This window comes from Agelaius phoeniceus, chromosome 1 (genome assembly GCF_051311805.1).
Source record: "Agelaius phoeniceus isolate bAgePho1 chromosome 1, bAgePho1.hap1, whole genome shotgun sequence".
NCBI classification, from domain to species: domain Eukaryota; kingdom Metazoa; phylum Chordata; class Aves; order Passeriformes; family Icteridae; genus Agelaius; species Agelaius phoeniceus.
In genome coordinates, this window is record NC_135265.1 from 92,905,020 (window position 1) to 92,923,054 (window position 18,035).

Sequence of the window (18,035 nt, forward strand, 5' to 3'; positions counted from 1 at the left end):
TAATTTCAATACTACTGTTCTTTTCCCTGGATCTTTCAGGGCAACCTAAAGGTAAGCCTTAGTTCAACTCACTATTACACTTCCTAGAAACACACAGAAAATTTAAGAGGCTTTGCCTGCAGTACTTTTAAAATTTACTCTATTAAACATAAATGCACTGATAAAAGACACATGAAGAGAAATTTTACATTTACTTCCAATTACCTTATACATTTTTAATCCTTCGCTCTTCTCCAGCTCTCCTGCTATTCGCCTGAAAAACGAGACTTTGCATTCTTTTGTATCTTTTGGTTTTTTCCTTATTTTATCTGGAAATTCTTTAGACTGTAAACAAAACCAGCTTGAAAAGGTTAATATCAAAATATATCACAGTATAAAAAACTTTACACATTTCACCTTCTGGACAGCCATCGAAAAGACTGGTAAACATTGATTTGAATATTATGAACTAATATCTTCTCTGCAACATATCTACTCAAATTTTAAAGTTACTAAAGTAGTATTCAAAACAAAAAATGGATACCATGTAAAGCTTGCTACCAGAAGGAAACACCCTCTGTACCAAATCCAGCAATGCTATGGACATGCTGGGGAATAAAAAAGAATCCCATTGTTTTTGGAACCTGATCCTGGAAACAATCTTAGGAACAGACTTTGGAGCTGAAACAGACAGGCAGCCCTGGACTGCACTGCCTCAACAGCCCATATCATCAGAGCTCTTCATGTTGGCCTGACCCAGAGAGAGTCAACTATACTGGCAATTTATTACATGGGGGTTTAAACTTCAAATGATCTAATTATTTAGAAAAAAAAATAAGGGGAGTATCATAAAGAAATTTTGATCAAAATGCATCAAAATTACTCACAATGTATTCTCTTCTGTGTTTATACCCACTAAGATGTTCTATCATAGGTGCCACCTCTGAATTACACCCACACAGCCTGCACTCGTAACGTGGCTCTCTTCTTCCTTCAAATCTGACTTCAACCACATGTTCTAAACCTGTAAAAACAAGAGTTACAAATATTTCTATTTTACTACAGACTACTGAAACAAATGTATTCTTTACAATGCTGCTCATCAAATTCAAAATTAGTATGTGAAATTATTCCATTTTCAGAATTTGACACTCCTTCAGGATCACTTCAACACTTCTATGGACTTATTACCCAATCACCTAAATTTATCTCTTTCCAATATCTTATCCTGAAAGGAAATACACCATCTATGGCAGATTTCAAAGCCCACCAAAAATATTTAATGCATCTTTACTCCTGTCTGGGATAGTTTTTCAAGAAACTAAGAAAGAGAATGAGAATAGGAAATGCCCTACAAATGTCTAGATTTAAAAACTGCATTTAAAATACTTAGTCAAAGATAATTTGGACAGTATCTGAGTAAAAGCAGATGTAGGAAAGACATTAATCACTTCACAAAATTGAATCTTTCACAATCTGAAAATGTTCCATAAACTTTTAAGGATCACAAGAATGAAAATGGGAATATTCTTCATTTTTCCTAGAAATTACTGAGACAATTCCTTTAAAGTATTCAGAAACCTTCAAGTTTGAGGCTTCTTACCTAGCATGAAAAGTTTTATTCTGAAAAGCTTGAACATAATAAATTTAAAAGCAGTTTAAAACAAATAGGAAAATCCTGCAGCTGTTCCCTTATGTCATAATTTCCAGTACTCTGTATTTTGATGGGTTGATCCCAGCCAGCAGCCAAGAACCACATAGCCACTTGCTCACTCACATCCACACCCCTCAGCAGGGTGGGGAGGACACGGGAAGAACAAAAGCAACAAAACTCATGGACTTAAAGACAGTTTAATAAGTTAAGGAAAGAGGCGTAAAAAAACCCGAAAACCAACTAACATGCAAAAACCCATCGCTCACTGCCCCACAGGCAGACCAATACCCACCCACAGCCTCTGAACAGCCACCCTGGAAGTTAAACCCTGCTTCCCCCCTTTCTTCTTTCTTTACCTCAACTGTGATTACTGAGCATAACATTTCATGGTACAGAATATCCTTTGTGCCAGTTTGGGTCAACTGCCCTGGATGTGCCACCTCCCAGTCTCTTGCCCACCCCAACCTTATTCAAGGGTGAGAGCCCAGAATAACAAAACAGTCTTGATGCAGGGGCACTGCTCAGCAACAGGAAAAACCACTGGGGTGTCATCAAAACTGCTTCAGGCACAAATCCAAAACATACAGGCTGCTATGAAGAAATTCAACTCCATCTCAAACCTGCTATATTATCATACTGCTAAATCTTAACTCTGAAAATAAATTATCACCAAATGAACTGAAACTGTTCTTGCAACCGAAGTGTTTTCTATTATGAATGCTTATAGTAAAGTATTAATGTTAAAAAGCCTAGTAATTTATTAGGTGGAGACAATGCACTAAACAGAGAAATTTTCTGCTAATACTAGGAAATTTGCTACTTAGGCCTTCATCAGAGAACCTATTTCTCTAGGCCACCATGACACACTTGGAACACTAAGGCCACTGACAGTCAGCCTTGCTACTCTCCTAAGGGTTTCTAACTTAGCAGTTAGAAAGAAAGCATTAAAATTAATCTCACTACTTCCAGTACAGCCACGGACAGTGAGGAAAAATACCTCACAAAGTAGAAATATCTGTATATCCCACCAAATGGAAAGCCACAAAAGAACCATGACTGATGACAGGTCACCAGCAGCATGAAGTCCAGTTGGAGGCCAGAAGGTAGCAGTGCACCCCAGGGGTCAGTACTGGGTCCAGTCCTGCTCAAAACCTTCATTAATGATCTGGATAACGATGCAGAGCACAACCTCAGCAAGGCTGATGATGACACATAACTGGGAGGGATGCAGATACACCAGAGGGTTGTGCTGCCATCCAGAGGGACCCTGAGTGGCTGGAGCTGGGCTGACAGGAAGCTCAGGCAGATCAACAAGGGCAAGTGCCAAGTCCTGCATCCAGAGAAGAACAAGCACCAGGGCATGCTGGGGGCTGGCTAGCCAGGAAGAACACTGGCAGGAAAGGGCCTAGTGGACAGCAAGCTGAAGATGAGCCAGCAAAGGCTGACAGTATCCTGGGCTGCACAAGGAGGAATGCTCACAGCAGGCTCCTCTCAGCACCAGTAGAGCCATTCCTGGAATGCTGTGTCAAGTTCTGGACTGCACAGTACATGAGACATGGGCATATGAAGGGCCATGAAAATTACAATGGTACTAGAGCATCTCTCCTATGAGAAAAGACTGGGAAAGCTGGAACTGTTCAGCCTCAAGAGGAAATCTCATCACTGTGTATAAATACTTGAGATGAAGGTGCAAAGAGGGAGCTGTTTTCAGTGGTGCCCAGTGCCAGGACAACAGGCAACAGCACAACTGAAGCAGGAGATACTGTCTGAAGATCAGGAAACACACTCTGACTGTGTGGGTGACTGAGCACTGGAACAGATTTCCCTGAGAGATTGTAGTTTTTCACCCAGGAGATTTTCAAAAGCCATTTGACATGGTCCCAGACAACCTCCTCTGGGACTTGAGCAGGAGTTAAGATCAGCATAGGCCCCTCCCCATCTCAACCATTCTGTGATCTGGAAAAAGCCTCTTTACTTAAATGGCTCCTTCAGGAGCAAGTTAACAGTTAAGGAGGCCTTTATAATACCCAGTGCATTAAACTAAATTTAAAATGGTATGAGATAGGTAAGTTATTAAATACATTTACAGAAAATGAAACAGTAACTAAAATCCCACCTTTTATTTCAAAAGAAAGCCATTTGGTAACAAATTCAAAGGCATACAATTTATAGAACAAAAAACCATACCAATTAGAGGCTCTTCTCTTCTGGGATCATTCATAAAATCCTTCAGACAGGTTATGTACCCTGTGAATGATCTCTTCACTGAAGTAAAAAATACACATAAAGAGACATTACACATTATGTAGTTTACACATAATGTCTATGATATTAAAGGAGTTTCTAATGGGAGATTAATGGTGACAAAATTCATTTGCACTCTGAAATGCATAAGGAAAACAGGCAAGACCTCAGTCCCCCACAGAAAAAGTCCAACACTTTCTCTTCCATAACAATTTTATACACAAGGATTTAATGTCTCTAAGAAAAGAAGCAAATAAGCAAAACAAGATTTCTAACACAATTCGGTTTACTGAGGAAAGGCATGAAGTTCACATGCATAGCATGTCCCAGACTGTGTCAGTTCTCATGAAAAAAAGAAAAGCCATCAACCTCCTCCTCCCATCAAAAGCCTAACACTCATAAAGTGCTCTGGGACTGCTTGTTTGGAGTCTGAAGTTCAAGAGTTATACTGCCTTAAGGCTAACAAAACCCACAATTTTCACTAATACATCAAATACCTTTTGAGCTCTGGGCAGCCCAAAGGCTGCACAGACACACTCAGTGTATTCCTGAGGCTGAACTAGCAGCGTTTCAATCAGGGCTCTATCTTGCTCCTCATGGAGTTTTAATAGCCTGCTTTTTGCTCTGCCTAAAACACTTCTAAAGCATTCCTGCTCAGCTTAGAACACCAGCAGAGTTCAGCTAAAACAACCTGCAAAACAATCTCAAGGAGACATTAAGTTATTCAAATGTTGGGCATTATAAAAGACCATGATGAAGTGTTAAAAAACATATTTTTAATCTGCAAAAAAAAAGTGCAGAGCTAGAATTCATCTACCTAATTACATATAACTGACCAATGAATCATGTAAGAGTAATTAACACTGCTAGTTTCTTCAAATCAGAGCAAACAAGTAGAAATATCACAAGCATGGAACTGTTACTGTATTCTTTCCCACCAGGATGTCAGGTTATGGCTAAAAAAAAACCCAAAAAACTTCACAAGAAGAGGTAATTTCATATTCATCCTTAAATATTCATGTCATTAGAAATAAGCCTGTGCTACTATCAAGTCAAACTCCAGAATTGAACACAAAGAAAAACTTCACTAAGTTGCACCATTTAGATGCAAAACCTCTTGCAATATAAGAGTGCTACAAAATACCTAGTGGGACACCTCCTGCCAGAGCACCAATATGGCCCACTTTCACCAAAAGTTCAGAGTCTTCTTAAAATCTATGTTTTGTGGGGTTTTTTTTCACCTGAGGTGACATGCAGCAGTAGCATATGACAGAGTCAACATGTAACAAGCTGGTGCCCAGTAATTCATCTCCACAGACAGACTTTCATCAACACTTAAATGCATGAATTTGTGTGCCTGTGCAGCAGCTCAGTGTGAGCTGGTTATTCCCAAGCTGACAGAGAACGGCACGTGATCTTTTGGACTTAATATGGAAAGATGCATGCAGAAAAAAATTACAGGTCTGGTCAAGGTAACAGCCATTTTCTTCTTGTTTCCTAACACACAACTAAATACCTTTGTCTTAGTATCACCTTAATAGCAAGCAACCCATGCTGTTCTTAGTTTATATGCTTTTGGTTTGTCATATTTTCACTGTACTCTGAGCATGCTGCAAATTTTTTTATTGAAAACTTCACCAACTAAAAAAATACTAGCTAGATTCATTACGATATTGTCAGGTAATCATGAAGACAGAAACTATGTCTCAAGTTTGAAAGTTTTTCCATAAAAATACTTGTAACTTCTTATTCTCCTAAGATCTTTTTTTTACATAAATTAACCAGTGCACAGAAGAAAAGCAATGGTCCCAATGTCTGGCAGCTTACATTGCTTCTTCCCAGACCATAATCAGAACACCTGCTTTAGTCACCACTGAAATAAAACCACTGATTTCAAAGCTGCATGAGGAAAAGGCATCATTTATATTCAGGTACCTCGTCTGAGCACTCGGTACTTCATCGGAACTTGGATTAGAGCTGAAGAACCTAGGATAAGAGTTTGACAGTCAGATTACCTCTACTCATTTGCTTTTATTAAGTACTTAGTAGATCATTGACAAATATTACAGAATTGAACAATTATCCTTATTTTGCAGTTTAATATAGGCTCAGTATTCCATCTTGATAGCTTTCTTTTTTAACTTCATTGCTCTAAGTCTCCCATTCCACTCCCCTTCTCCAACAGCACAAAATACCAAATACACAAATGTCACAGAAACCAGAATATTCAACGCTTATTTGATTTTTAAGTGCTTTTCATATTGGATGCTTAGTTTAATTATTTTAACTATTCAGTATCATGCTCAACAATCAATCTATGTTCCAGATATCCAACAAAAGCTTCTGGTCTAAACATTCAGAGCCTAAACACAGTCCCAGACACAATTAATATAGTCATTAAACTACATCTTCTTTTACACAGGGGTCTGTATCTATTCCTAACCACTCAGGGCTTCAAAGTGAATGTTAAGGTGTGCACTTACGCTCCTGTTGGAATTTCTCCCTTGCCCTTCTCTCCCTCAAATCCACAGACACACACAAACCACAGTGCTTTAATGACATTGTCAATGTTTTGTAAGTCACAACAATCAAGATTAAAGCAAGGTGATACATTAATACTCATTTGATGGAAAAAATGAAAGTTAAATCATTAATTATTTGCACACATAATTCCTAATTTTGAAGTAATAAACTTTTCTACAATCATGGCAAACACAACATGTTGCATACATATTTTTTTTTCCTCTTTCTGCATAAGACAGGGAATTAAGAGAGAGGTATCAAAGCTGCAAATCAAATAAAATCAAGGTTACAAACATTTTGCAAACAACTCTCCAATATCAACATAATGGAAGGGGTATGGGAAAGCATATCTCCCTTGATTCCTTAAAATAAATTATGCCTATTTTTCAGTTAAAAGCTTTAAAGTATCTGGTAGCAAGAAGATCCCCAGGCATTTTCCAATTAGAACAATTACTTAATGTCAGAATTGTTCAATTAGTCTGAAGCTAAAGTTAAGATTCCAGGTCCAGTATGTGCAGACATGGCCAAATGTTATATGATATAAATAGGCTTATGTGAAAAAGTGCTTTATTTAGTTTACTTCTAGGAACAAAGTGAATTTACAGAGAATTGCACCAGAAGCAGTTCTCAGCACATTCTGCCTAAACGTGCTTAGAGTTTACAAATATGGTCAAGCTAAAAATCAAGTTGTGATAGCTGCTGCTATCACCAAAGGTAGCAGATTGGGGGATTGAATTTTTTAATTACAAAAAAGAAAAAGCATTAAGTAAAGATCATTGCTGCCCACAAATGTTTAACAAAGCAGTTTTGATCTTGAAGACTCTCCCATTCAGCAGCAGCATGTTTCCAGGCTAACATTTAATTCACACTTACTAGCCACGTGGCTTTGTAATGCTATCAATAATATATTTCTTAAGCATCTCAAAACCAAACCAAAACAGTATGTTCTCTAAAGCATACCAGACTGATCAATGAGCTGAAAATCAGCTGCTTTGCCAGGCTCAAAGGGAAACAAACAACAAAGCAGCCTCCTGGTGTCCACTAGGCAGCAGAATCTCCCAAAGAGCAAATTCTAGGGCCCACAATGCCCAGGGATGCATCTCCAGCCAGGTTACAGATGTTGACATTCATAAAACACGCTCAGAAAATTCATAGGCAACAGTAATTTAGGGAATACAACTGATGCAACAACTTCAGCTGAGTGGGACCTTGGGAACATTGAAATACTGCACAGGCAGTCACTGCAGAATATCTTATCCCCCATTATCTGGGACCTGTAAGGATGACTACTATCACTCCTCCTCAGTTCAAGGGGGATGTAGAGGGGGGCCCAGCAAAATGGCAAATAATTTATGAGAACAGGCTTGGGAGCTGGACTTGTTTAGACTGGTGGAGATGAAAAGGAGTCATAATAGCATGGATACCTGAACAGCAGCTACAAAATGTCCAGCCCTGTGGGAACCTGACAGAAGCATTAAAAAGTAGCAGCCAGGAATAGTTGCTTCAGGTGCAAAGATTAGATATTAGGATAAAATTCTTCTTTGAACAGAGGAGCAACTGCAGACTGATATTAAACACAGGTAGAAGACTCTCTGCCTGTTAACATGTTCAAGGATTCAGCAATAAAGTGATGATCCAGCACTGGTTGTAGTCTTCCTTCAATCAGGAAGTTAGGAAATCACCTAATCAGTCTCAGGAAATCTCTTCCACCTGATTATTTTATTTACTAAGAACCAAATACTAGCTATGCACATTAATAAACAAAAAAACCCAACAAAAGCAACTCCCCAAAAATCCCTTTCCTTTCAAGATTCAATTACAGAGCGCTGAACATATAAAAGGTGGAGAACGAAGAAACATCTGTTTATGTCTTTGTAATGCACACACATTCCTAATGACTGCCAGAAATGTAACAGCCATGTTTCAAAACAAAAGGGCAGTTTCAGACACTGTCAATTCAGCTACTCAGCAGCAACAAGGATGTCCCAAGCTCAGCACCAGATTCCCTTTTGAGTATAAAGGGGAAGTGAAGGGGAAACGAAGACGCCAGATTCCACCATGTCAAGGAACTCCCCAAGACAGAAGTAGTAAGGGTGTTGAAATAGTGTTCCACCTTATACTTTTATTGTTATGGCTTCTGAAACATTTTCTCTTCTAGTCTGTAAGTCAGAATAGAACTTCCAGGCTTTTCCTTTGAAGACTCAGCAGTAGATATACACGCAAAAAACACATCCTTATCCATGTTTAACAGACACTGAGCATGAAGGGACATGTTAAAACATATCAATTTCTTAACACATTAAGCTGAAATGCTGATCAGGATACTGCTAAGTTTATCATTGGTGAACACAATGCAGAATCCACCACATCTGTGCCTTCACTGGAGGAAGAACTTGTCTTCAGTCCTGTTTAGCAACTGCAGCTTATCTTCAGACTGGAATCCACTCCTCGACTCCATGTTTTACAGAACAACCATAATGAAGCTTTCTTTACTCATGGTAGAATTCACAGGTTTTAAGTTGAAAGGTATAGATACAAATTAGTAGATCCAGCAGCTAAAACATACAATATCCCTTATTACACTTTCCATTTTTATTGCTATGAAGAACAGGACAAGCTACCTCTGCATCATACTGTAATGCAAGAAAAACTCTACAGGCTGTACAAATAAATTCATTAATCCACTCCTCTGTGCCATATTCATTTCACCATTAAGCCCCTTCTCCATAAAGGGCTTCAACAGGGCTCATACTCTCTGTATTATGCCTCTTGCCTGAGCTAATAGTAGTAAACCACTGCATTTTGCTACTGCCCAGTAAATGTTTGCCTATGTGTACATCGGCATTGCCCCATCATTTAGTGCCTCTTGCTCAAAGCAAAAAGCTTTCGAAACTCTTCTATTTTGGCCAATAGACCTCAAGGGAAAAAAAAAAAAAAAGGCAATGTTCATTCCCCTCCACTCCTTATCCCTGAACACATGGGCAACTGCCTTAAAAAAGGGCTGAAAGAAGTATTCCATCTGTCCAATTACATAACTGTACAAAGGAATCACATGACTGAAATTCATGTACTCAGCTGTGCTTTGACTTAACACTCTTAGTAAAGTCTTAGAACTTCAGCATCTTCTATTTCCACATCTTCCATTATGTTGCTTTCCTCTGAACTGCTGAAGGGAAAAAAAAAAAGCCCAAGCCAAACCAACCCAATATATCCCATTTTGTCATTACCACAAAAATAGCTTGTGGATAGTTTTGCCATATGGAAACTCACACAGTAATGTGATGAAGAAAGTCGCCTTTCTTACAGGAAGTGGAACTCCTCCAAAAACAAACACCTGGAATCAGATGCATTTCCTCACTTAATTGACTTTGAAAGTCAACATGGTTGTCCAGTCACACAGGTTACATACACTCACCACTTCTGGATTATCAAGTAACTTTTGGTGGGTTCAAAAAGGATACATGGCATATCCCATTTGGAAATACTCAGAATCCAAATACCTTGTCATTTTAAATTTTGGTTTACAAATGGCAGGTGATTGTTTTACAAGGGAGGTGTTCTCCCTACTGACAAAAGAACTTTTTTTAATTCTGCAGCAAGGAAGAAAATGCAGATATTGGTGTAAAACATTCTAAATATGTCAAGCCTCATCCTCTGAAGTACCTTTTCCTTTTTAGACAGTGTACATTTCAGATACTTGTCAGGTATCATCGTGAATTATTTCCAAGAAAACTCATCCTTCCCTTTCACATCATTTTTTCCTGGCTCTTTGAACATGCTGTCACATTTCAATCTCAGTGGAATATCTGATAGCATCAACATTAGAACAAGATTGCAGATCCAGCAACAATAACAAAAGCATCTCAATAATTTATATACTGAAATTAAATTAAGATTCAAATTTTAAATAGTGCACCTAATTTTAAAAAAATCCATACTTTCCATGCACATTCACAAAACTTTACTACTAAATTTAATAATTTTTGATCATGCTTACCTCAGATCTATAAACAGTTTAAAAAAACCCCAGCTATTTACAATAAAAAATAAAGGCTAGATAAATTCATCATTATACTTTTGTATCACTGACAGAGTACAATGAATTTACTGGATCTGCTGGACTTTGAAGGAGAATTATTTATATAATTGGTAATATGTCCATGGGAGAGTTCTACACACATATTGACTACATAATTCAGCATTGTAGTTCCCAACACCTCTGAAAAGTTACTTAAGAAAAAAGTACTTTTCTACTTGCAAAAAAACCTAAAGCAGCACAACTGAAATATACAAATAAATTTCATCAGACCAAATTTCAGCCTCTTTGGACAAATAAACCCTACCAGTGGCTTGCAAACTGACCTTCCACATCTTTCTCTTCAGTGAAGCAGAATGCAATAGACAGTAGAATAAAGGAGACATCAATAGTATTAATAATAGTTTTTTATTAGAAGTAAGTTTCTGATTGCTTAAAAATTATTCCTGAGGCAGAGAACTTTCTGGATAAAAACATATCTTGCAATGCTTCTGACATGTGGTACCCTGTGAAGTTGAGACTCCTCCAGAGGTCACAGCTAACTTGCTTACCAAAGCTTCTAAATTCTTCACTTCATTAATTAGATATTTTGACTTCCTGTTCTGCAGGACACATCCCAGTTGAAAGATTCCAAGTCATGACATTTCCAAAGATATAGTACTTGTAGCATGCACATACTCTTAACCTATGGATTAATTCTTCTTAATTCTCCATGGAACACAGAGACTGTAGTACATACAGCACTGTTTTCTAAAGCCATAGGTGTTTGCAACAGGTTCCTGCACTGCACCACTCTTTTCACAGCCCTGCTGCCACAACTTCTGTCCTCTTATTTAAGTCACTTTCTGCCAAATGCATCCCATACATTATTCCTCCAAAACCAGATTTTATGATCGTGAAGAAAGAACCTCTTCACTTAATGAGTATTACTTTTAATGATCATTTCTGACACAAAATTCAAAGAAATCTGTAGAAAGTGTCTTCCACTAAAAGCCCCTGACTAGAGCCACACAGATCTGTTCTTGTTGCTGAGGTGTAAATACAATTTTGTAGCACTTGAATCCACTGGACTTTGAGAAGACTTGAAAGTTTCCACAACTCCTCAAATTCTGTCAGAGAGCTCCGTTACCATACAGCAGTCACAGGTGACTGAGGCAAAATCTCATGACTGTTCTCACACTTGAATTACATGTCTTGCACTAATTCCCTCACCAACACAAAACCATGAGAGCAGCTAATGAAACTCAGTCTCTTAGGAAAGGGCTCTGACCAGCATTTTCCCAGATGTTTCTTGTGTGTTGATTCTTCAGGGTGCAGCAAGTGGTGAGCTCAGCCTGCAGCACGTCCCTCAGTACAGGACTGACACTGTCACTCTTCCCTGTGCAGATGTGTGTCTTCAGGCACCTCTGATCACCTTGGTTCAAAAAGGCTGAGAGGTTCAAAAGACACTGGGGAACAGACGATAAAGGTGGAATGTAAGCCTTGTTTCTTCGGAGAACAGGCTAAGAAGATAAAGTAGAAGTGAAACGCTTGTTTCTTGTGTGACTGACTATAACCATTTGGTTTTTAATAATCTCATTGATTTTTATCAGTATTCCCACATCTGCTTATACCTCTGCTTCCTGTATGTCATCGTAAGTAGCTTTACAACAAGATTTTCATTTCCACTGTGAGCAAAGTATATACCACATTTCCAACCTTTCACCACAACTTCTAATTTTATTGACATATGACAGTCTGGATTCACATTCTCAGTTTCTGGGGAAAAGACACCCCAACAACTGAATTCACCTTGAATACATCTTTGCTCCTCAAAGTCCACTACAATAAAGAGAGGCAGAACATTCCTGTGATGCAGCCAAGCAGCTTCAGCACTGCTAGAGCTGCATCTGCAACAGTGCTGTGTCAGCCTGCTGATTTAGCTTCTCAGCATTCTACCTGAAACTCAGCAGTGAGTGCATCAAGCTGATAGACAAGTAGGAGACAGTTTAGCCTGAGAAGGTGAGAAACTAAAACACTGACTATACATCCCTCCACTAGACAGATACATAAATAATTGTATGTGAAAAGGCATAAGTAAGGTTTCATACTCTAAAACAATTCTTTGTCAGCAGTTCACTAGACAAATCTCAGAAGAATGTTCAGCATATAAAGAGAAACACAGTTAGAGACATGTAAATTGGCAAATGCAAATACCTGAACTATTAGAAAAGCAACAAAACAGTAAATGCCCAAGCAATATCTATCCTAGGAGGCTGGAAGAAAAAAGTATTATACTTACAATAGAGATTCCTGCGTCTCATGGCTTTCTCTTGCTTTAATTATGAAGATGCAAGTCATCCCAAAATAGAATAAGAAAAATAAATTAATGTGCTGCATCATTTGAAAGAAAAATCCAGCACTTCCAGAGAAGCCTTTGCAGACGAATTTCATTACAGGCCAAAATTTCCATTGTCAAACAGGAAAACTTAGAGCCTTTATGATTGTCTGCAAAAGCTGGAAGTACCAACAGAGTTGTACTTACACTTAACACAAGGTTACTTTCAAGAAAACCCTGTTATTTAGTGAAGTTTTAAGGGATGATTATGGCTTGAAACACATCTGAACAATGCCAGGAAAACCTAAAGTATGATTACAGCTCCTAAGTTTTCAGAAGGTGTAGTTCCAACAACAACAAAAAAAATCTTACGCCAAAAGGAAAAACTAACTGAAAGCAGCTCCCCCACCATTTTTTGAGTGGATTTGGTTAAACCTTAAGGCTAGCCAAATCTCAGGAAAGATCATTCATATCATGAAGAACAGGAAAAGTGTCTTTCACTGGCTGAATCCAGAACAGATGATTGCTTTTTGGCAGAATCTAAAGAAAAGAATTTAAATTTCCATTTAATAGCTAAAGCAATCCTGACTCATTTTGACAATTTTCTGGCAAGTAAACACAAACTTGTCATTTACAAGAATGAAACAATAGTGTGATCATTCTACCACTACAGCAGCTGTCTGTCCAGAGCAGTCCATGGAGTTAAGTGCTGCATTTTCAATATTCAGTGGCATGGAAGAGATGCTGGACACGGGTGTGGCAATTCAACAGGAAGCAAGACTGATAAAACAGTTAATTGTCTGAGAAGCCAAGTAGCTGTACTTTCGTGGCAGCTATAAAATAAGGAAGTTACCTAAGTCCTGGTATTGCTACAGGCAGTGGATGGTTTTGTATAAATTCAACAGGATTTCATAAGCTTAGTAATACAGACACAGTGTTCCTCACAGTTATGCTGTTCCAAGTGCTTTTGTTACTCATTCTCCAGTTTTACAACAAACAGCTGCTAATACCAAATTTTCAGACAAGCACAGAAAACATTAGCAACTGTAAGCTGCTGATTAAAGAGAATTTCCTCCTGACTATTTTCAGACAATCAACTTTGACTGCACCTGGTTTACTGTTTTTGTTAATATCAGAAATGCAGTTTTACAACTGAAGCTAAAGGGTCCATTTTATTTGTGATCCCTGCTACTAGATCAGGAATTAAGATTCTCACACATTAGGTGAGAAACTTATTCTCTCTTCTGGTTCAGGGATTGTAACAGCTGTTTTTGAGCTAAGACTGTGAAAAGTTAGAGTAACTTTTGGCAAAGTGTCTAACTTTGATAAGCCAAAACTCAAAAACTACTGGTTTTAAGGGTTGAAACCTTCTGGGCACATGGCAGTCTGTACGAGCTACTGCATAAAGTAGTTGCTTATACAATTCAAGTTCACAGGTTATTTAACAGAACAGTTTCAATTGCATAGTTAAGTATTATATGAACATAATTTAGTTTTTCTTAAACATATACCATCTTTAAATATATCAATTAGATATACAAGGATATGCATGGAAATTCTACTTATTTTAATTCTTCAAGCTCATAATAAGCAAATCAAGTTCTGGGGGTTTGTTTGTCTTCTGTTTGGTTTTTCCCCTCAAAAGAAATCTCCACAATTAAAGTTTCTCTGTGGAGAAACAGAACTAACAGAAGATATGCTGCAGAACACAATAGCATGCTTTCTGGGACCAAATATAAACAATCCATCAGCAAGGTAATTTTCCTGTAACTAGCTACATTAGCATTCCAAGTATCAACACAAATATGTACGACTGAAATGTTTAAACAGCAATGGTTGATTTTACTGCCACAAAAAGGACAGAAAAGTTGCCTGCACATCAGGTATTTCAACCACAGGTTCTGATGCGCAACAATCAGGGGTGAGAGACAGAAGAAATGAGAACACTGAAATGATGAAGACAAAGGCTAACAGCTCTCTTCACTAATTTGAACATTACTTGTTTCTGAAGAGCCTGTAGAGTCACGAATACAGATTTTTCTCTTTCTAGGACATGGCAGGCATTTCTACCTATCTAACTCCAGGCTTGAAGGGGGGCAAGGAAACTTGAATCTTTGATAGAACCAGAACAATCTTCATCTGTGTTCCAAACACAAAATAAGCAGTGCTCTTCTGCTGATGCCATACCTGCGAAGGGCTGATCAAAACACATGGAAAAAAGATGTTCCACTTTAGGATCTCCCTAGCAAACTGAGCTATAGAACTACAGCATACTTACAAAGTCAGAATAGATTATATCACATACCACCATATTCCAGGTATGTACACCGCAGGTGTATTTTATCTGGGGACTGTTGTCCCAAAAAAACCTAGATTTCTCCTCAGCTGTGGAAAAAAACCAAAAAGGCCAAACAAACCCATCTTTCATGCATGATATCCCCCACTGTTCTCCCAGGCTTAGCTAAATTAAAAGCATTAGTAAACTAATATAAATGTTGTTTCCAAAACATTTTACTATAATGGCTAAACCTAAATTGAACTTGTTTTTCAAAGAATCCAATACCAACCAACTCCAATTTTCAGAGCCACGAATTATACACACATCTATGAATATTTTGGCTAATGCACTTTCTACAACTTCCCATCCCATTAGTACCTGTTGTGCAATGAAGCCACAAGACCCCACCATTATGGTACTATGCAGAGGTCACACAGCACTCAATGCACAAGGTACACACAGCCTTGTACTGTGATCATCCCAGCCACACAGTCCTTGGGCCATCAGCACCCTTTTGACAAGGGTCTGGCCTTATGAACTAACAGCACTAGAAAAAATTGGAGATAAAAAAAAGGTAAGCAGAAACAACCTAAATATGCATCTTATGTACCTATTCAAAATCCAGATTAACCAGACTATCCAGGTGGGAAAAAAGAAAAAAAAAAAAAGAGATAAAATAGCCATGTACACTGAAGGTCAACTGAAGTATTCTCACAAATCTGTCAGACAGCCAAGCTTTACTACTGCAGCTATTCAAAATAACACATTTTACTCTGAACAGCTATAGGGAACGCATCTTGAAATTGATACAATTTAAATACGTATCACACATTTACATTTGTTTCTTAATGACTGTCCTTCCGCCAAAGGGCTTTTTCTTGCACTTTGGAACGCCTTCCAGCAGCAGACAAGCAGAGTATCTTTAACAATGCCATTTTAAAAGCAAATGGGAAACTGATATAAAAAAGGCAATCTGACTGAAATAATAAAAAGTGGCTAATGGATTGGTCAGGCTAGTACTGTGGTTTAGGAAAAGAACTACTACCTTCTTTTCATTTTGCTGTGTTGTCAGGACATCCTTTGCTATTATTTTGAACAGGAACTCCTCCAGCCAAAGAGCTATTCACTATCTACACCTACCCTGTATTCAGTGGAAACATAGGCTCAGGACTTTTATAGCTATTCCAAACCTAGTGGTACAAAACCCTGAAATCAACTTATGAGCTCTCATCTTTTTCCACCAAAGCACACAACAGATTTCATCATTTAAAGAAAGAAATTGGAGATAACTGAGAAGAATGATGATATGAGCTTGGAGAGTTACTCCTACAGCAATGCAGCTGTGTGACTGATCATAACTCCACACCCAATAAAAATCCAGTTTTCAACCTGTCCTACTCCTGTTTGCTCTCAGCTGAAAGACTTCACTGACACAAGAAACTGGGAGATTTAGCCCAGTATACATCCAAGTGTGAAACAGAAGGAAAACCATATGCAGATTTTCTAAGAAAATAAATGCTGGGTTTCCTACTTTTGAACAGAAAACCAGCAATAATTAGATTGCTAAGAGGGTTAGCTAAGGAAAAAAAAAAAGAAACAACCACAAAATCAAAGGAATTCTTTACATCAGCAGGAACATTTGGTAGGACATGCAAAATACAACTGTACACTTCTACTTGATAAACGAGGAACAAGAGGACTCAATCCTGTGGAGATAGAAAAGGGGTTGGAGAAAGTAGAGCCACTGATTCAAATAAGAATCAATGCTATTAAATTGATCAGCAAATAGGTAACAGAATACTATTAATCTGTCTCAATAGCAAAGAGATGGGGAGATGCCCTCATTCCCAAAAAATAAAAAAAAAAGAAAAGGGCACACCATCACTTGAGAAAGGCAGTTTTGCTGTTAGTCACTATTGCTCCAGGAAGAATAGTGTCATTACATTAACAAAACATCAGAGCAGGCTCTTCAGTGCCACAATAACACAATCTGATGGCAGCAAAGGAGTACAGACTACTGATTTATGTCTCACCTTTACAGACTGAGAACGTGGTGGAATTTTAAACAATCATCAGCCAATCAACAGCCAATGGTTCAGTCACTCAGCATTTGTAAAAGCCTCATCTCTAAACACACCCTTTCGGAACGGTGCCTAATTATTCAATGCCTTTGTCTGTTTTGTGCTTAAACCAGGGAGCTGCTATGATGATGCTTCAAAGCAACACAAGTGTCAGACTTGATAGTTAAGTCTAATGTAACTCCTTCAGGAAATCAGTGTTACCATCAAAGTAAAGAGGAAGCTCATTTTATTCAAAGTACAGGTGAGTTGTCTAGACTTGGAAGACAGAACAGTACTTTTACCAAGTGCATCCTAAAACACAAAGTTGAATTCTCTCACCACTTGCGGCTCTCGCGTCATTCAAATGTTAATTTCACAATTAGCACACATTTACCTTCAGGTACGGCTGATGTTTCAAGTTACATGCTGCACAAAGCAGAGTTGAGAGATTCCCACCTCATCTTTTTATTGGAATATTTCAAGCAAGTTACTGTTACAAATCTACCAATAAGTTAGATAAGCACTTGAAGCCGTGTGAAATCAAGTACTGAATTTACAGAATTCCCGATTTAAGATTAAATCTGCATATACATTAAAAATGGAAAAAGTTTACCCTCCTATGCTTCGCACCACGGTAGTGTGACTGAAGACTTATAGCGCACATACAGTAAATTTTACAAACCTGAAAGAGAAAAATTGAAAGCACATCGTCAGTTATGCTACGAATATTCTGCCGTTGATGAATTATAAATATGAAATACATCCGTTCCTACAGAGCAATCGTGTAATTCTCAAGGTCTTCTCTGGCTCAAACAGTTTGCTGACTTTTAGGAAAGCAGCTTAGCACTAAAACGTCCAGAAATAGTATGCAGACCTGTTCAAACAATACTTAAACAAGTGTTTAAATAAATTACTGGTGGTGAGAAGGCTTTACGAGCCCTTCT

General features: G+C 38.1%; 1 protein-coding gene across 4 annotated transcripts in view; it reads right to left on the bottom strand.

Moving 5' to 3' along the window:
• Window positions 1-18,035, bottom strand: part of LOC129120269 (uncharacterized) — a 28,463-nt gene that overhangs the window by 9,444 nt on the left and 984 nt on the right. Inside the window, exons 1-7 of one of the 4 annotated variants that reach the window (XM_077183282.1) lie at window positions 17,705-17,773; window positions 12,718-12,751; window positions 10,763-11,884; window positions 5,813-5,863; window positions 3,821-3,898; window positions 867-1,003; window positions 205-324 (exon numbers count right to left, since the gene is read on the bottom strand). In XM_077183282.1, the coding sequence (XP_077039397.1) occupies window positions 205-324; window positions 867-1,003; window positions 3,821-3,898; window positions 5,813-5,837 (360 nt within the window). In that variant the 5' untranslated portion in view covers window positions 5,838-5,863; window positions 10,763-11,884; window positions 12,718-12,751; window positions 17,705-17,773. Of the gene's footprint in view, window positions 1-204; window positions 325-866; window positions 1,004-3,820; window positions 3,899-5,812; window positions 5,864-10,762; window positions 11,939-12,717; window positions 12,752-17,704; window positions 17,774-18,035 lie in introns of those variants that run through there. The other 3 variants (XM_077183285.1, XM_077183276.1, XM_077183292.1) reach the window with 3 other exon arrangements.